Genomic DNA, 13,922 nt, shown 5'->3' with positions numbered 1-13,922 from the left:
TGATGAATAGCGTAATAATGTGTACTCTTCGCCATATGTTGTCAGCATCAAATCATGAAGGACGTGATCAGCTGGGTGGGACGGTTGAGAGATGCAGAAAAAGTTATAGTCAGTAAACGCAAATGGAAGAGATTAATTTGTAGATCTATGCGTGGATAGGAGACACAGTTAAAAGGGATCTTATGCAGAGTGGACTGGATTCAACTGGCTCAAGATAAGGTCTATTTGTGTGCGGAAATGAACCTTCGGATTTCATATTAGGCGACGAGTATTTGACGGCTGGGCAACTGTAATATTTTAAATAACTCTGCTTCATGGAGTTAGCTATGTTGTCCATACGTCGTTCGGTTCGAAGCCATTTAGGTAATGTGTGATATTAGAAGTTGACTGAATTGATTTTTTTTGTATTGTTTGCTAATCGAAACGCCAATTTTCATCGCTCAAACTAGTTGTAATATTTGAAAAATATTTGGTACTAGAGTATACAATAACTTCTGATAGAATTTTAACTTTTTAAGTTAATTGTTATAGTTTTTTGTAGAAAGACTGCACTTCAAGTTATCGACAACATTAATATTTATTTACAGCGCTGGAATTTGTATTTACTTAAGGACACGTGCTATTTTTCTTATAGTTCTATTTGTAAAATCGACCATAACATAACAATGGTAGGTGTTTACACACACACACACACATTTCATATGTAAGATAATTTTTCTGTAGAAATTTGAGAGCTGAAATTGTTTCTTAGTGAAGGTGGATATAAATGTTAACGAGCACTGCGTTACCTTAGACACTGGTGTATCCACAATGTACATGCTATTCCAGTACAACCATGCACATTCTGCATTGCGTATTGCAAGTTCTGCTTGTTTCTTATTGTGTCTAGAATTATTGCCGCGAAAAACGAGTAAGCACAGAGTACCGTAAATGCAGAATAGAGAGTATAAATCTTGGAATTGTTGCGTGAAACTAAAGACAAGCCCACATTTCGTAACATCAGCAAATAAAATGTGAAATGTTCTTCAGAAATACCGTTCCCGTGAAGATCGTTCTTTTTGTTCATGGCGTCCATTTACATTAACTTACAAGTGCTGATGATATTCATGCAGAGATTGACTTTTTGGGCACTGAATTGGAAATAAATACCGAGTACGGGCAGAATTTATAGCCGAATTTGTGCAATATTAATGGCGCTAGTTACTGATCGCGGTGAACTTACAGGTGTGCGTGACATGGCGAAGCGAAGTTTGTGTTCACTTTTTGTCTTCGGAAAAGATTTTTAAAACTTTTTGTTCATGTAATATGTATAACTAACTACAGTGAAAAAAGATCATTTTTGAATCCAGGTTTTGATATTTTTTAATTCTTGTGGCTGCACAGAATGGACGTGTGATGGGAAGGTATGCATGCTTCTTCTCGGAAAATGTTATAGGAATTTTGATGAAATTGATTTCTACGCTGAAAATTGTCGGTCCAGTATAAGCCTCCCCTCTTAAAATGAAACTAAACCAAAACTGTCAATGTTTTTTTGAAGGCATTATCGAAGATGATTCAGAAAGTAACTTCCAACGTGAAAATAAGGAGCAAAGAGCCCCCTCTCCCGCAACACATATTGACACAAATACGCTTGGGAGTAGGTTAATATATTTTTAAATTCTTCTAGATGTTAGAAATTAATTTGTTTTTGCACGCTTCAACTGTTTATTTAAAGTTTGACATCTCCAGTTTTGAGTTTCACTTTTGTTGTGTTGCATAATCTAACAGACTTTTTCAGTCTTACATTTTTAAAATGGGAATTGGGAGTTAGAGATTGAGACTGAGTTGGAAAACAATTAAGCTTACGTAACTGTGAAGTCCCCTGTCTCTTGTAATTATCAGTCGTGTTTGCGTGTTTGTAAAATATAAAGGAAAAACTAATGTATACACTGCTTGTAATACCCCCAGCTACAAATTCACGACTTTTGATTTTTCCCTAGACTAAGACAGCATAAAAGTCGGCATCATGTATCGAAATATCTCAGGGCATAAAGAGTTTGTGTTATTTAACGACGCTGTGTCAACTTCATATTTTCTTTACCCCCGAATGAGTTGTTAGGATAGTTGTAAAGTAGAAAGGAATGGAATCGATTTGGTCGTGGCCTATTCCAGTGCACTATCCTGGCATTCACCGGGAAACCTGAGGATTGTCTTTGCCCTGGATGAGATTATAGCCGAAGCATTACAGAACACACATTAGACGCTTTCCGTCGTACCATCTCAATAACTACGCTTACTGATTATAAAGTAGCTCTTATATTTATGCAGTGACGTTAAATATCCCACAGGCAGTCCTGTGAGTGGAAGCTGTGAGACTCTAATAGAATGTAGTGTTCATTGCTAGGAAATGGAAGTTGCGCGTGCTTATACAAAGCGTGATTCGGTTAGGAATTTGAAATCATTAATAAACCTGGAAAGAAGGAACAACTTGTTGCTTCTACTCATTAATTTTTCAGGCTTTTGGTGAGATATCCGTTTTTCACGGCGGCGAGTGTAAATGTGTTTGCTGAGTTTAAGGTATTTTAAATATATACAGATATCGGGACAAGAGACATGAACATATACATTTTTCAGGGTTAACTAACTGACTTATTAGAAGCCTGCAGCTATACAGGGTGATTCTAAAAGGACTTTACAACGCAATTAGCGACAAGACCAGCGTAGAATGCAATCTTAAGGTAGTTGAAGGAAACTCATACCACAATTCGTTTTTCTGAGATCCAGTTTAGTATTATCCTTCCACCTCTTCGGTATTCCAAATGGATCTTTTCTAACAAGTTTTACAATGAACATTTTGTGCACATTTCTAAAGGTCAGTGTATCAGGATCACACTGATCCGGTCACTGAGAGGTCATAAATGACTCATGGTTTCAGTCTATGTTGTCCTTGGCTTGAATCAGGAACGTGAGATATGACAGTGTTTGGTTGAAGATCTGTAAACAAAGGGACACAAGTGAATTTGTTATGAATTATAAACGTGAATACTATCAGGGAAGTTTGTCTTATCATGTTTTCCTGTTGAAAACGCTGTGAAAGTAAATTAGCTTGAAAAGTTCTTGGTATACGGACAGGGAAGACTTTTCTCCTATGAGTTAGTTTTACCAACTTTATGCAACGAGTTCTTAAAGAAAGAAATTCGTACGTTTGCCATGGTATTGTTAGACACTCCAACTATCTTCCCAGCAGTGAGCTCGAACTTCTTGTTGGCTGCGACGATGATGAAGAGAATACAGCGCTGAAATGTAACTGGGGTTCCTACCCAGTCACACCCCCAAGCGGCATCCCTTATGCTCTCTGCCTGCAACACTGACACTTATGTTACAGTGCTTACTGCAAAACTGTCATATGTATATACACATATAAAGCGTGCTGCGTCTTTCTGTCTGTTCCCAGAGCAAATCTTTGTTGAGACGTCACACCTAGGATTGAAAACGCGAAGCCTGTCCTGTCTCACTTGGTGTACCCTTTCTTTTACGAGGCACTGAAACCGAGTTATGATGTTCAACCATTGCATCTGGTGAATAAAATGCTGCTACTAAATTCAAGAACTCGTTTTGACGGTATAACTATTACATTTGTTGTAGATTCGTTTTAATATTTTGTTTTAGTAGATTTAATGTGTTAGTATTCGCGAATAACGACATTATTAATAAGAGATTTTGTAATTTCTGACTTTAACGGAATTATTTTGGCAAGAAAGGTGCTCTTTGTTTTTATGGAGGAAGGTTTTTTCAACACGACCTCGCCTCGTAGTGTTTCTTACAGGCCGCCAGTAAAGGTCTGACATCCGCAAATTCTGACACAACGGCCGTGAATTACGTTCAGAGAACACTGCCACTTTTCATTCCTGCCCTTGTGAATGCTCAGATGAGTAATGAAAGAAAATAAGTATCGACACTAGATGGAAGTTCAACTTTACATTGTGTCTCGAACAAGCATTCGAAAACTGTGTCCCCAGGAATGATTCTGAGGTCGAAATATGGGATTGCAAAATTTTGCCTTGGATCGTAAGTCCGCCCTGTGTCAGCACATAATCATGTCATCGTATTCACTGTTACGATTGGTTCTAAACAAGAGTTGAGTTATGTTGAGCAAGGTGTTATTATTCTTTCGCAGTCTTTTCAATTTGGATTGTAATTTTCTAACAAGTCTATTTACTTTTATAATTACTACTGGCAATGATGATGATATGCTAATGATTGTGTTCATTACAATATACTACTGATAGTAATAATGATAATGACCTCTTCTGTCAGTTCGTCTCCGAACCAGCAAATGCAGCAGACCTCCGTCATGAATCCAAAGTATATTAACAGCGCTTGGGCCATCTGTAAGACGTCTCCCATATTCTGAAGTCAGAACAAGAACATCGCAGTTGAATCTCTTGTATAGGAGTAAAAACTTTATGCGTGGAGGAAATTAAAAAATGATACAAAATTTTAATCGCAAAACCAGAAGGGAAGATACAGTTTTGGAGATGTAGATGGGAAGATGTTATTAAAATGGCCCATAAAGAAATAGTTCGTGAGGATATGGTCTGATTTCAACTGGCTTAGGATAGGGCGTTTTCTTGTGAGCGAGGTGACAAACCTTCGGGTATCACAAACGACAGGGACTTTGTTACCAACTGATCGAATGTGAGCTTCGCAAGTAGAGTAGTAGAGGTAATTTTTTGTCAGTGAAGTCTTTTACTTCGTGACATCACATTCATGCTTGTGTACTAGGGTTAGTCTTGTTAGTTTACAGTCTAACAGAGACTGGCGTATCTTTACAGCACAATGTAGCATTAACTATCAGTAAAGCTCGTAATAACATTGTCTCCTCCTCACTGCAGCTTACAAGCGTATATGACTTATTACAGCACTGAGTCGATGTCACATATTGTTACTGATCGATGTTTCAAACCTTACCCTGATGTTGTGAAGAACATTACGTACCGTAACCAATGAGAACGCTGAGAGGCATAGACCAGCAAGAATAATAACGAACTGGACCACTAGCATTGGGTTCATTGTCTTTTCTAGTTCCCACATGAATCTGTAAAAGGACAAGAGCGAAGGAAGAAATTTTTTTTTCAGTAGAGTACTTGTTACTTGCTGGAATAAATTTGTATCTGGAATAGATGAACATCAAATTCTACGATGTGTTTGTTACCCAATTCTTTCAATGTAGTTATCCTCCCTCGTATTAGACAAAACTTAAGAATCTCTACAATTGACATAATTTCATCAAATGAACTGAGAAGCAAGAGATTGATGAATATGAATAATAGGAATGACATTAACTTAAGTATTTCCTGATGGTGACGTATGCAGTCGTTGAGCTGTTTCTGCATGTGACAGAACATTTGCTGAGTTGTGTATACTTTTCCCTCTTCTTCTTGGTCGGTCTCTGCACCCGAGTCCTGCTCTGTAGTGTCATGCTTCTGTCTGATGTTATAAATGTTTGCTCTCAGCTTCTCAAGCTGAGTGCAGGCGATGCAGGTAAAAGTGGCGTACAGACCCAGGAAACCAAATATTGTGCACACGTACACTGAAGCTGCAACAAACTGAAAACACGCATATTTAATAGTTCCAACAAAGACACTAATCTTCTTGTGAATTTTTTTAGTTATTTGTCTGCTCAAGTATGCTGACTAATCACTTCGTTGTCGTATTATTTATTCTATTGTAGATTTCAGTGCAGTACTAAATTGGGATGTATGTTTCCCACGTCCATACTATATTGAAGAAGGACTTAAGTGAAGAATAAATTTCCTACCGACCATGATGGGGCAGAAAATCTGAGATTATCAAAGATAATCAGAGCGATGATGATGGAGGCAGTAAGCACCTCTGAAACTTAATCATCCAATGGGAATGCAGTAAAATAATCACGTTGTATATTTAGAAGTTATATAGGCATTTAAATATACTAGAACCCTTCAATATAAAGAATTGGTCCTTCTGGACTCAAGTTTTTTATTTTTCCTTATTAAACTTTATTTAGCTTTAAAAATATCTTAATTTGTTTGTGGCTTCTGTGGTGAATTAGACAAGAGAACTGTTTCGCTAACAAGGGAGAAGTGTAAGTATTCTCGTTCCCAAAAACAGATGTTCGGTTTAAACCTCAGTACCTGTTACTTACCTGCGTGATGTTTACCAGTTCATATAGTGGGCTGACGGTCCAGTCAAAAGGGTAGTAAGAGTTAATGGACAGGATTCGGCGGCCAAGAGAGACCTGCAGGGTGAAATAGCTTCCATGAAACGCGATAACAAAAAGGCACAATTTCCATACAGAATTCTTGATCACAGGGATAAGGGAGCCTTTCGATGTTTTCCCTGTGTGACAATCTTTGGCGGGAGATTCGTCCCACGTGAAGGAATCTGTGAGGCCCATGAGTTTCAGTATTGCGTCCTTCCGGAATCTGCAACATGATGAGAAATTGACATCAAGGAGACAGATAGAGGATGAACGAATGACGTATTTTCAACACTATGTAATTTTTGGAAGGTTTGCCAGTACCTGTCTTTATGTGAGCACGAAAAGTATAAAACACAGCAGTAATAATAACAAGCGTGGAAAGGTGCATTTCGGAGTAATAAGGTGAAGGTCAGTAGGTTCATGACTACGTATGGGATAGTGGGGGTATATCGAGACTCATTCGTAACCTCGCTGCTGGATGGAGATGAATAGTTAGTTTCACGCCCCGTCCACTTTACCATGAGGAAATAAGCCCTTGGTACCTATTGGATACGAGGCTGGGTGGGCTCCGGGAATCGATCACCGGTCGTCAAGCTTAGTGACTCTACTGAGTTACGTGGCTCCTGCAGTTCGAAGGACTTAAACGTTTTCAAACGTGCAGTGTGCAGTTCTTCTTAGCCTCGTTGGCCGTGATGTTTAGACAAAAATATATTATTTTTAAACTGATCACATTGCAAATAGCATAGAGCACATAACCATGAAATTCTTTATTTCCTATTCGTTAATTGTAGGTACACATAAAGAAATATAAAGAAATGTTACAAAAGAACTTGTGGATCTCAAAGAGAACTGCATTTTTTGTTATGTGCCACTTTGTTTGTACTACTGCTATTAATTATAATTGATTTTGCTTTTATACAAGTTCTGGCCGATGTGAAACAGAATTAAACTCAAAAGTGACCTCTTTCTGAGTTGGGCCGTGCAGTCCGGCGATTATCGCCTTGATGATGGAGGCAGCAAGCACCTCGGAAACTTCGGCAAACGTCTACCAGTGTGCAGGGCACAATAACTCTGAGGTCATCTTTACACTCGCCGCCGTGAGAATCTCAAATATCACAAAATTAAACTCGCCCCCCAGGAAATTTTTGAAGATGAAAAGACACGACCTCGCCACTCTCTGGGTTCATTTATGCACTACTCTCAGTTTATCCCTCTTACTGCCAACAGATTACTACTGTTCATTATTGCGGGCACGAAATGAGAATTAATTTAAGAACTGAGTTTGGTTTTATTTGTTAAGGTGATGAAATGGAACTGATTTTAAATCGTAGATTTATTGTCGGGCTACCTGACGTAGTTTTGCATCCAGAAGGCACTTATGGATCCCAGAAGCGCTCGCATGTTCTCCATGATGTGCTGTAAGTCGTCTGTCAGGAACATGTCTGCTGCAATAGCCACGCTGCTCCCGTAAGCACACAGAAATGCGACTGAGGCGTATACGTTGTACAGTTTCCAGCTACTTTGCGGTTGTGTATCTACGCCTGCTAGTCGGAATATAAAAATGTAGAATCCCAAACGATTTTTCAACTCGTACGCACGTTTATCTTCGTTCTGATTCATTATTCAGATATTATATCTCAGCCTATGTAAATTTTACGTAAATTACGTTTTGCTGGTTGACGGTCAGAATTATACTAATAGAACTGTAAAAAAAGCTAGACTCCTCCCTTTTGTTGCTTACCACCACCAGCCAGGCTTTCGACTGCCCTAAAACATCTGGAAGCATTACTGGTGTTTATATATAGTACGTGAAGAAATTACTGAGAATCCTATAAAGATCATTATGGGGCAATGAGTGGTTGGAGAATAATGTGATTCCACTAATTAGTACTTGAGAATAAGAACTTCGTTCTTGTTTCTGTGCTAATTAATTCATTGGTCATTCGCGTTGATTATTTCATCCGTCCATAAGTCAGTGACATGCAAGTATTGTACAGGGATTGAATTTAAAACTGTAACTGTTACAGCTTTTAACCCTGGAAAGGGCAAAGGTAATTATGTGAAACACTAGTTAAATTTTCAAATAACACTTCATTTTTCTTATAGAACTCATTTATGCGTCGTAATACTCTTGATTATCAAACCAAGGGATTATATGAGCTATCACATGCAGACGAAACAAATAGTGTATGTACTTAACCTCATAAAATACGATCTGCTGGGAAGTGAGGATTCAGCAATATGTTCGCTAATAATAAAAATGAAACCTCAATTAAACATGTTTATGTTACATAATGTTACATTACATAGCATGTGTAGATGGGCTGAACATGTATCTAAGGTAGAGAGTCAAGTAATACATAAGGAATTATAATGTTTAAGTCTGCTGTGAAACATCCACTGGGGCGATACAGAAGGTGGGAAAATAACGAATAAAGATGCTGTTTTAGGGAAATAGTTTGAAAAATCGGAGATGGATGTAACTGGCTCAGGACTGTATCGAGTGGCGAGTCTTAGTCTTATGCTACTAAATAGTTAGTTCCAAACTGTGGACGTGTTGTTTTAATTGTGAATATTTCTACAAAATTTCTTACTGGAATTTCTGTGTTTAAGGCATGATGACATATCACTGTGAGAAGTCAGGTGTGTGTTTATTTTTCTGGGAAACTTAAACTCTTACTGAGGTGACTGGACTCCAACTCCGGATTCTTTCTGAAATTAAAAAAAATAAAATCAAATATATGAAAACCGCTATTCGTATATATGGGTTTTTGTATGCAACTCAACCTATATATCTAATTCATTTACAAACATTTACTGAGATGGAAACATTTAATCATTGCATGTATACAGAATTCTGCATTGCTGAAGTGTCCTAGTTGTTTTATGTCTCTTAGATCATTCGCTGTATTTTCTACTGGGGTTTAGCATTCAAACGGATCTTAGGGAAATGTGTGGTTAGAAAGCGGGGCGAATGAAACTGGCTTATAATCGTATCCAGTGTTGGGGCTTGAATATGAACGGTGTTGAAACTTCGGGTCGTGTTCCAAGACAATTAGATTTTCTTCAGGTGTTTGCTTGTAATACACTGTTGAAGCAGAATGCGGACTAAGAAGTCTACGGTGTTCGGCTGTACGACATTTAGCGCCGGTTTTATACTGTTTCTTCTCTGTTCCTGACTTGCATGAGAAACATGACGTACGAGACAGTCTGGTTGATGACCTGTGGACAAAATAAGCACTTAATCATACTTTATGTTACCTCAGTCATAAAAGTGGTTGGTTATGTGGACCTTCTGAACGACCGGGATTCGATTTCCTACTGCTTCTCAAGCGCGTTTGTGAATACATTTTATTTATATGTAGTTTATAGAATGTCGCTTTCGGTAGTTCAGACTGTGCAGCGTCAATTGAAGAGATGCCTAGTGAGTAATTAATTGCAAATATTGTAAAAGGACGTAATCGTAATGTAACTTCAATTACTGTTCCAGCATTTGCCTCGAGGGACTGAGAAAAATCATGACAAGCATCAGTTAGTATAGCAGGTATCCGGGCCGAAGTTTGAACCCGGGTCCTCCGGAATATGAAGTAGTAGTGTTGACCACGTGATGACAAAATTCGTTTTTATAATTTGCTAATATTAGCCCATTAACTTTGCCCTGTCTCTATCTGTCCGTCTGCCCACATGCAAGAACTCGAGAGCAGCTGAACTGATTTCTATTAAAGTCGATAATGGGGTGTTATAATGCAATTTGTGAAAACTTTAATATTTTTCGTAAAATATGACAATAATAACAGGCACGTTACTTGAAGATCTGCATGCGTTTCTGTGCGCTGAAGTCGCTTGGTCTGGAATCTCGAGGTATTTTTGTTTGCTATGGTTTACATGCGGAATCTCCATGTCAAAGGTCAAATTATGGCAAACGCGCCAGAATGTTTACGCTATACATATTTTCCCTAAATTCTAACCTTCTCTCCAAGGCTCAGATCGTCTCTGAGGTTTATTAAGGCACTGTTACCCTTTACCCGGTGGTAAAGCAACCAGAAAGTGATGAAGATTGCTCGCTTCCACTACACGTATGCCTTAATGACAACGATGCTTAGACCCAGAAAATGTGTAATCCTGATTAAAAATTGCACTGTTATTTGTTGTCTGCTTTTCGGAGATGACATACTGACACATACACGATTATCTTGCTAGACCTACACTCTTCATTCAGAGAATGCCTAAAAATCATACATTGAGCATGGTAGTCCTGGACACTGGAACGAATTTCCCAGCTGTGAGGGTAAACTCCTTGTTAGCGACGGCTATGATGAAGACGAGAGGGCGTTGGATAAATAAGGGCAATCCTACCCAGTCGCAGCTCCACGCCGCATCCCTCACGCTTTCTGCCTGGAACAGTTTGTGTTTGTGTCACAATTAGAGTTCTTTAATTTGTATTTATTTTGTCGAAATTGTGTGTAATTGTCATTCATATACCAGTCGAGTCAGCTCGCTCCCAAACCAGCAGTAGGCGTAGAGTTGTAACATAAATGAGCCGTATACCAACATCGATTGGGCCATATTTAATGGATTACCAAAACTCTGTGGGCACAAAACACGTCTTATTAAAAAAATCAATAAACGTAGAATAACCAGCACACCTGCTTTATATCCAACATGAAGTCCTAAGGGGAGTTTTGTTCGTGAATTTATCCACCACTTTGGCACTAAGGCCATTTTATTGTAAAACAATTTTTGCGTAATATTTCGTAAAAAGGAATTTCAGTTTATCCCACTTGATATCGTGTTCTTTATTGAACCAGAATGTTTATTGAATCCATCCGTCGAAAGCTGTGATATTTGTATTTTTGGTGGAGATATTTTTATGCAGATTGTAAAAAAGCTGCATGTTTCACTACACGTTTGAGAACTATCACTGATAAATTAGTTTAGATAGGACTAATTGAACTTTTATGCAGATGGATTATGATCATATTTATACGAAGGTTTTTTTTTGTGCGATGCATATCAAAATATGAATTCAGAACTAGATGTTTGACGATTTACAAGTTCTACTAATCTAAAGTCGCTAAAAATGTACACAAACGCCGTCCACATTTTGTATAAGCAATTTATGGTTTCTTAAAGCCTGTCTGTTTATGTGTATTAAATATATAAATCAAACTGAGAATGACGAGTTGTTCCCTGAAGTTGTTTTGGTATAATATGTATTGACATTGGAAATATCTCGCACATGATCAGGTTTAGCGTTTCTGCCAGACAGCAGAAATCTTACCATGACAAAAGAGAAGGCTGCAAAGCACGTGCCACCCAGTATCAGGAGAAAATGACACACAAGAATCGTGCTCGCTGACTCTTCCAATGCATTCATGAGTCTGTCACATAAGAGCAGGTACATAGTTAGAAGCCGTTAGAACTGTATGAATTTTAAAAATGAAGTGTTTGTCGCTCTTGGCAGAGCGTGAACACATAATTCGTAATCTCCTTTTGATGGGGTTTATTGTTGCTTTATATAGGAATCTGCTGCAAATAAATCTCATAAATAGAGAAGTGTAATCTTTCGTAGCACGTCAGTAGTGCAGAATTATTAACAACCACGTCTCATGTCTATTGAACTAAAAATTACGCTGGTTAGATATACATTGAAATACCAGTGGTGGTTTCAGAAAACTTGAAATACATCCCAATCGTGCTCTTAACCATAATATGAGCGAATTTTCGTGTTTGAATTATATATTAAATCTTGCATTTAACTTTACCGTGCAGGGCAGATCGGTCTTGCGAGACAGGTTTAACGACGGAGTTTTGTACAATTTGCGCGACAGAAAGATATTAGTTTCAGAGTAGGAAAGCGTTTATAACTTTCCACAAGACGTCTTCTATGAATTTAAGTTACTGGAAATTTGGCTTATACTCAAGTATTTGCTGGTGATGGCGAATGCAGTCGTTCAGATGTTCTTGTGTGTGACGGAACATTTCCTGTGGAACTTGGATTTGTCTCTCTTCCTTCTCCTGGTAGAAATTGGCATCCATGTCCCTTTTCTGATTTATGTTCAAAATGGCCGCTTTGAGCTTCTCTAGCTGACTACAGGCTATCGTCACCACATAGACGTACAGACTGGTGGACCCGAAGAAAAGCGGGAAGCACACGGTTGTCATGAGGAACTGCCAACAGTTTGTTATGTCATTAAGAAACGAACTGTGGTAGTAGTACTACTAAAACTAACCATTGGACACAGTCATGAGCCAGTTCGATCCACTCCCTATCCTAACAGCTAATGTAATTAACGCTCAGATAGCAGACCCCAATTCACTGCTAGTACCAACTTTTTTAATTTGACGTGACCTTTTAACAGCTTCGGATGTTTTGCCTGTATCCGCACTGTAGCCTGTCATTATCTCCCAGATTTCACTATCAGGACTATACTTTTCTTTTTTACTTTGTCCGGAGATAGGGATTAGCTCTATCTAGTGGGCCCAACTGTGTAGGAACCTGAAGACGGAGATAGAGTCCCATCTCCGAAACGTCGTTTTACGTTTTATATTTACTAGACGATGGATAATATCCAAGTAAATTTTTATTCAATTGACTCTTCACTATCGTCAAGAAGTTTTAGATTTGATATCGTACTATACTAGGTTACCTATATATGTCACGAAACTTTTCTGAAGTAATAGACTTATCCCGAATTGCGAATTTACATCTTTATTTTGTATATATTTTTCTGAACACTTTGGTATCGGCCTAATATAAAGGAAGACTAGTTTAATGGATTTTGGTTTAACCGGACGCAGTTCATATTTTCTGGCTAATTCTGTAAGTTTGAATTTTCAGTTAAAGCCTCAAAGACCTACACAATATCAGAGAGTGGAAATGTAATTACGTACGTAAGTAGAGTATAATTTTCAACTTAATAAAAATACCTTAAAGTGATACCTGAGATAAATTGATAATTTCGTAGAAGGGGCTGTTGGATGTGTCAATCCCGTAATACGCATTGATAGCTAGAGGCCTGTCTTCTCTGGCCACCAGACGGATAATAATGTAAAATGTGTGATATCCTAAGGAGACAGCAAGAACTTTGAGGCTTGCTGGTTTGATAGCCGTGAGAAGCGCTGTCATTCTGAAGCTGTTGTCTGCAGGTGTTCTGATCTGCGGGTCTTCATACTTGAAAGCTGATGCGAGGTGCATCATCCTTTCCAATGCCTTCTTCTGAAATCTGAATCACATTGTGCAACTTGAGGTCCTCATGGCGACCAGTACGAAGACTGCCGTCTTCAGGGTTGTTGAGACGTGTAGTCTGGTAGAAGTTTACCGACGTTTCAGAGGTGCTTGCTTCCTCGACAGTTAGGGCGATGAGTAAGCCGCGCGCAATAAACTTCAACCAAACTGCAAGACGCAGCAACCCGGAAGAAAACCATTATCTGAATCAAATGATTTACAAGTCGAGTGTCTGAGACTGTTTACTGAATTCACAGTGCTTCACTACTGTCGAAAACCGAGGCGGGTATAATTCTGTGTACTGTATTTGTTTTTAAACTGCGAAATTTCAAATCAGGGTTATTGATTTTTATTAATTGTTTCTCTTTACCCCGACACTCCCGCTCCTTGGAGTGTTGGTTAATTTATCACAGGGACAGTTTTAACGTTTATTACAGATTTTCAAGGAGCGATTTCTTCGTCACCATATAT

The 13,922-nt window shown here is 38.4% G+C and overlaps 3 protein-coding genes across 3 annotated transcripts in view; 1 reads left to right on the top strand and 2 right to left on the bottom strand.

Moving 5' to 3' along the window:
- Coq6 (ubiquinone biosynthesis protein COQ6, mitochondrial) overlaps positions 1-13,922 on the top strand; it is a 191,650-nt gene that overhangs the window by 10,545 nt on the left and 167,183 nt on the right. The window lies entirely within an intron of this gene.
- LOC110840476 (4-vinylanisole receptor) lies at positions 1,686-7,978 on the bottom strand. The gene is made up of 7 exons (XM_022085540.2): positions 7,572-7,978; positions 6,167-6,446; positions 5,326-5,588; positions 4,978-5,077; positions 4,285-4,389; positions 3,183-3,338; positions 1,686-2,973 (listed from the first exon to the last, which is right to left on the bottom strand). Exons 1-7 carry the CDS (start codon positions 7,841-7,843, stop codon positions 2,911-2,913), a joined length of 1,239 nt encoding a protein of 412 aa, XP_021941232.1. The 5' UTR covers positions 7,844-7,978; the 3' UTR covers positions 1,686-2,910.
- On the bottom strand, positions 8,539-13,536 carry LOC110840465 (4-vinylanisole receptor). The gene is made up of 6 exons (XM_022085516.2): positions 13,167-13,536; positions 12,144-12,394; positions 11,505-11,604; positions 10,706-10,810; positions 10,463-10,618; positions 8,539-9,445 (listed from the first exon to the last, which is right to left on the bottom strand). Exons 1-6 carry the CDS (start codon positions 13,422-13,424, stop codon positions 9,377-9,379), a joined length of 939 nt encoding a protein of 312 aa, XP_021941208.2. The 5' UTR covers positions 13,425-13,536; the 3' UTR covers positions 8,539-9,376.

Source organism: Zootermopsis nevadensis, unplaced genomic scaffold (assembly GCF_977971745.1).
Source record: "Zootermopsis nevadensis isolate Lab colony 2312 unplaced genomic scaffold, Znev_1.0 Znev_ptg000021l, whole genome shotgun sequence".
In the NCBI taxonomy this organism is placed as follows: domain Eukaryota; kingdom Metazoa; phylum Arthropoda; class Insecta; order Blattodea; family Termopsidae; genus Zootermopsis; species Zootermopsis nevadensis.
This window is presented reverse-complemented; position numbering and strand designations above follow the sequence as displayed.

Excerpts from the sequence above, each read along its gene's own strand:
- LOC110840476 (XM_022085540.2), bottom strand. The coding sequence starts at position 7,843 with ATGAATCAGAACGAAGATAAACGTGCGTACGAGTTGAAAAATCGTTTG. Across the intron at positions 6,447-7,571 it reads TGGATGCAAAACTACGTCAG|ATTCCGGAAGGACGCAATAC; the intron begins GTAGCCCGACAA and ends ATCATGTTGCAG. Across the intron at positions 5,589-6,166 it reads AACTGGTAAACATCACGCAG|TTTGTTGCAGCTTCAGTGTA; the intron begins GTAAGTAACAGG and ends GCGTGTTTTCAG.
- LOC110840465 (XM_022085516.2), bottom strand. The coding sequence starts at position 13,424 with ATGATGCACCTCGCATCAGCTTTCAAGTATGAAGACCCGCAGATCAGA. Across the intron at positions 11,605-12,143 it reads CATCACCAGCAAATACTTGA|ACTCATGAATGCATTGGAAG; the intron begins GTATAAGCCAAA and ends CTTATGTGACAG. Across the intron at positions 9,446-10,462 it reads CCAGGACTACCATGCTCAAT|GTCATCAACCAGACTGTCTC; the intron begins GTATGATTTTTA and ends TTTTGTCCACAG.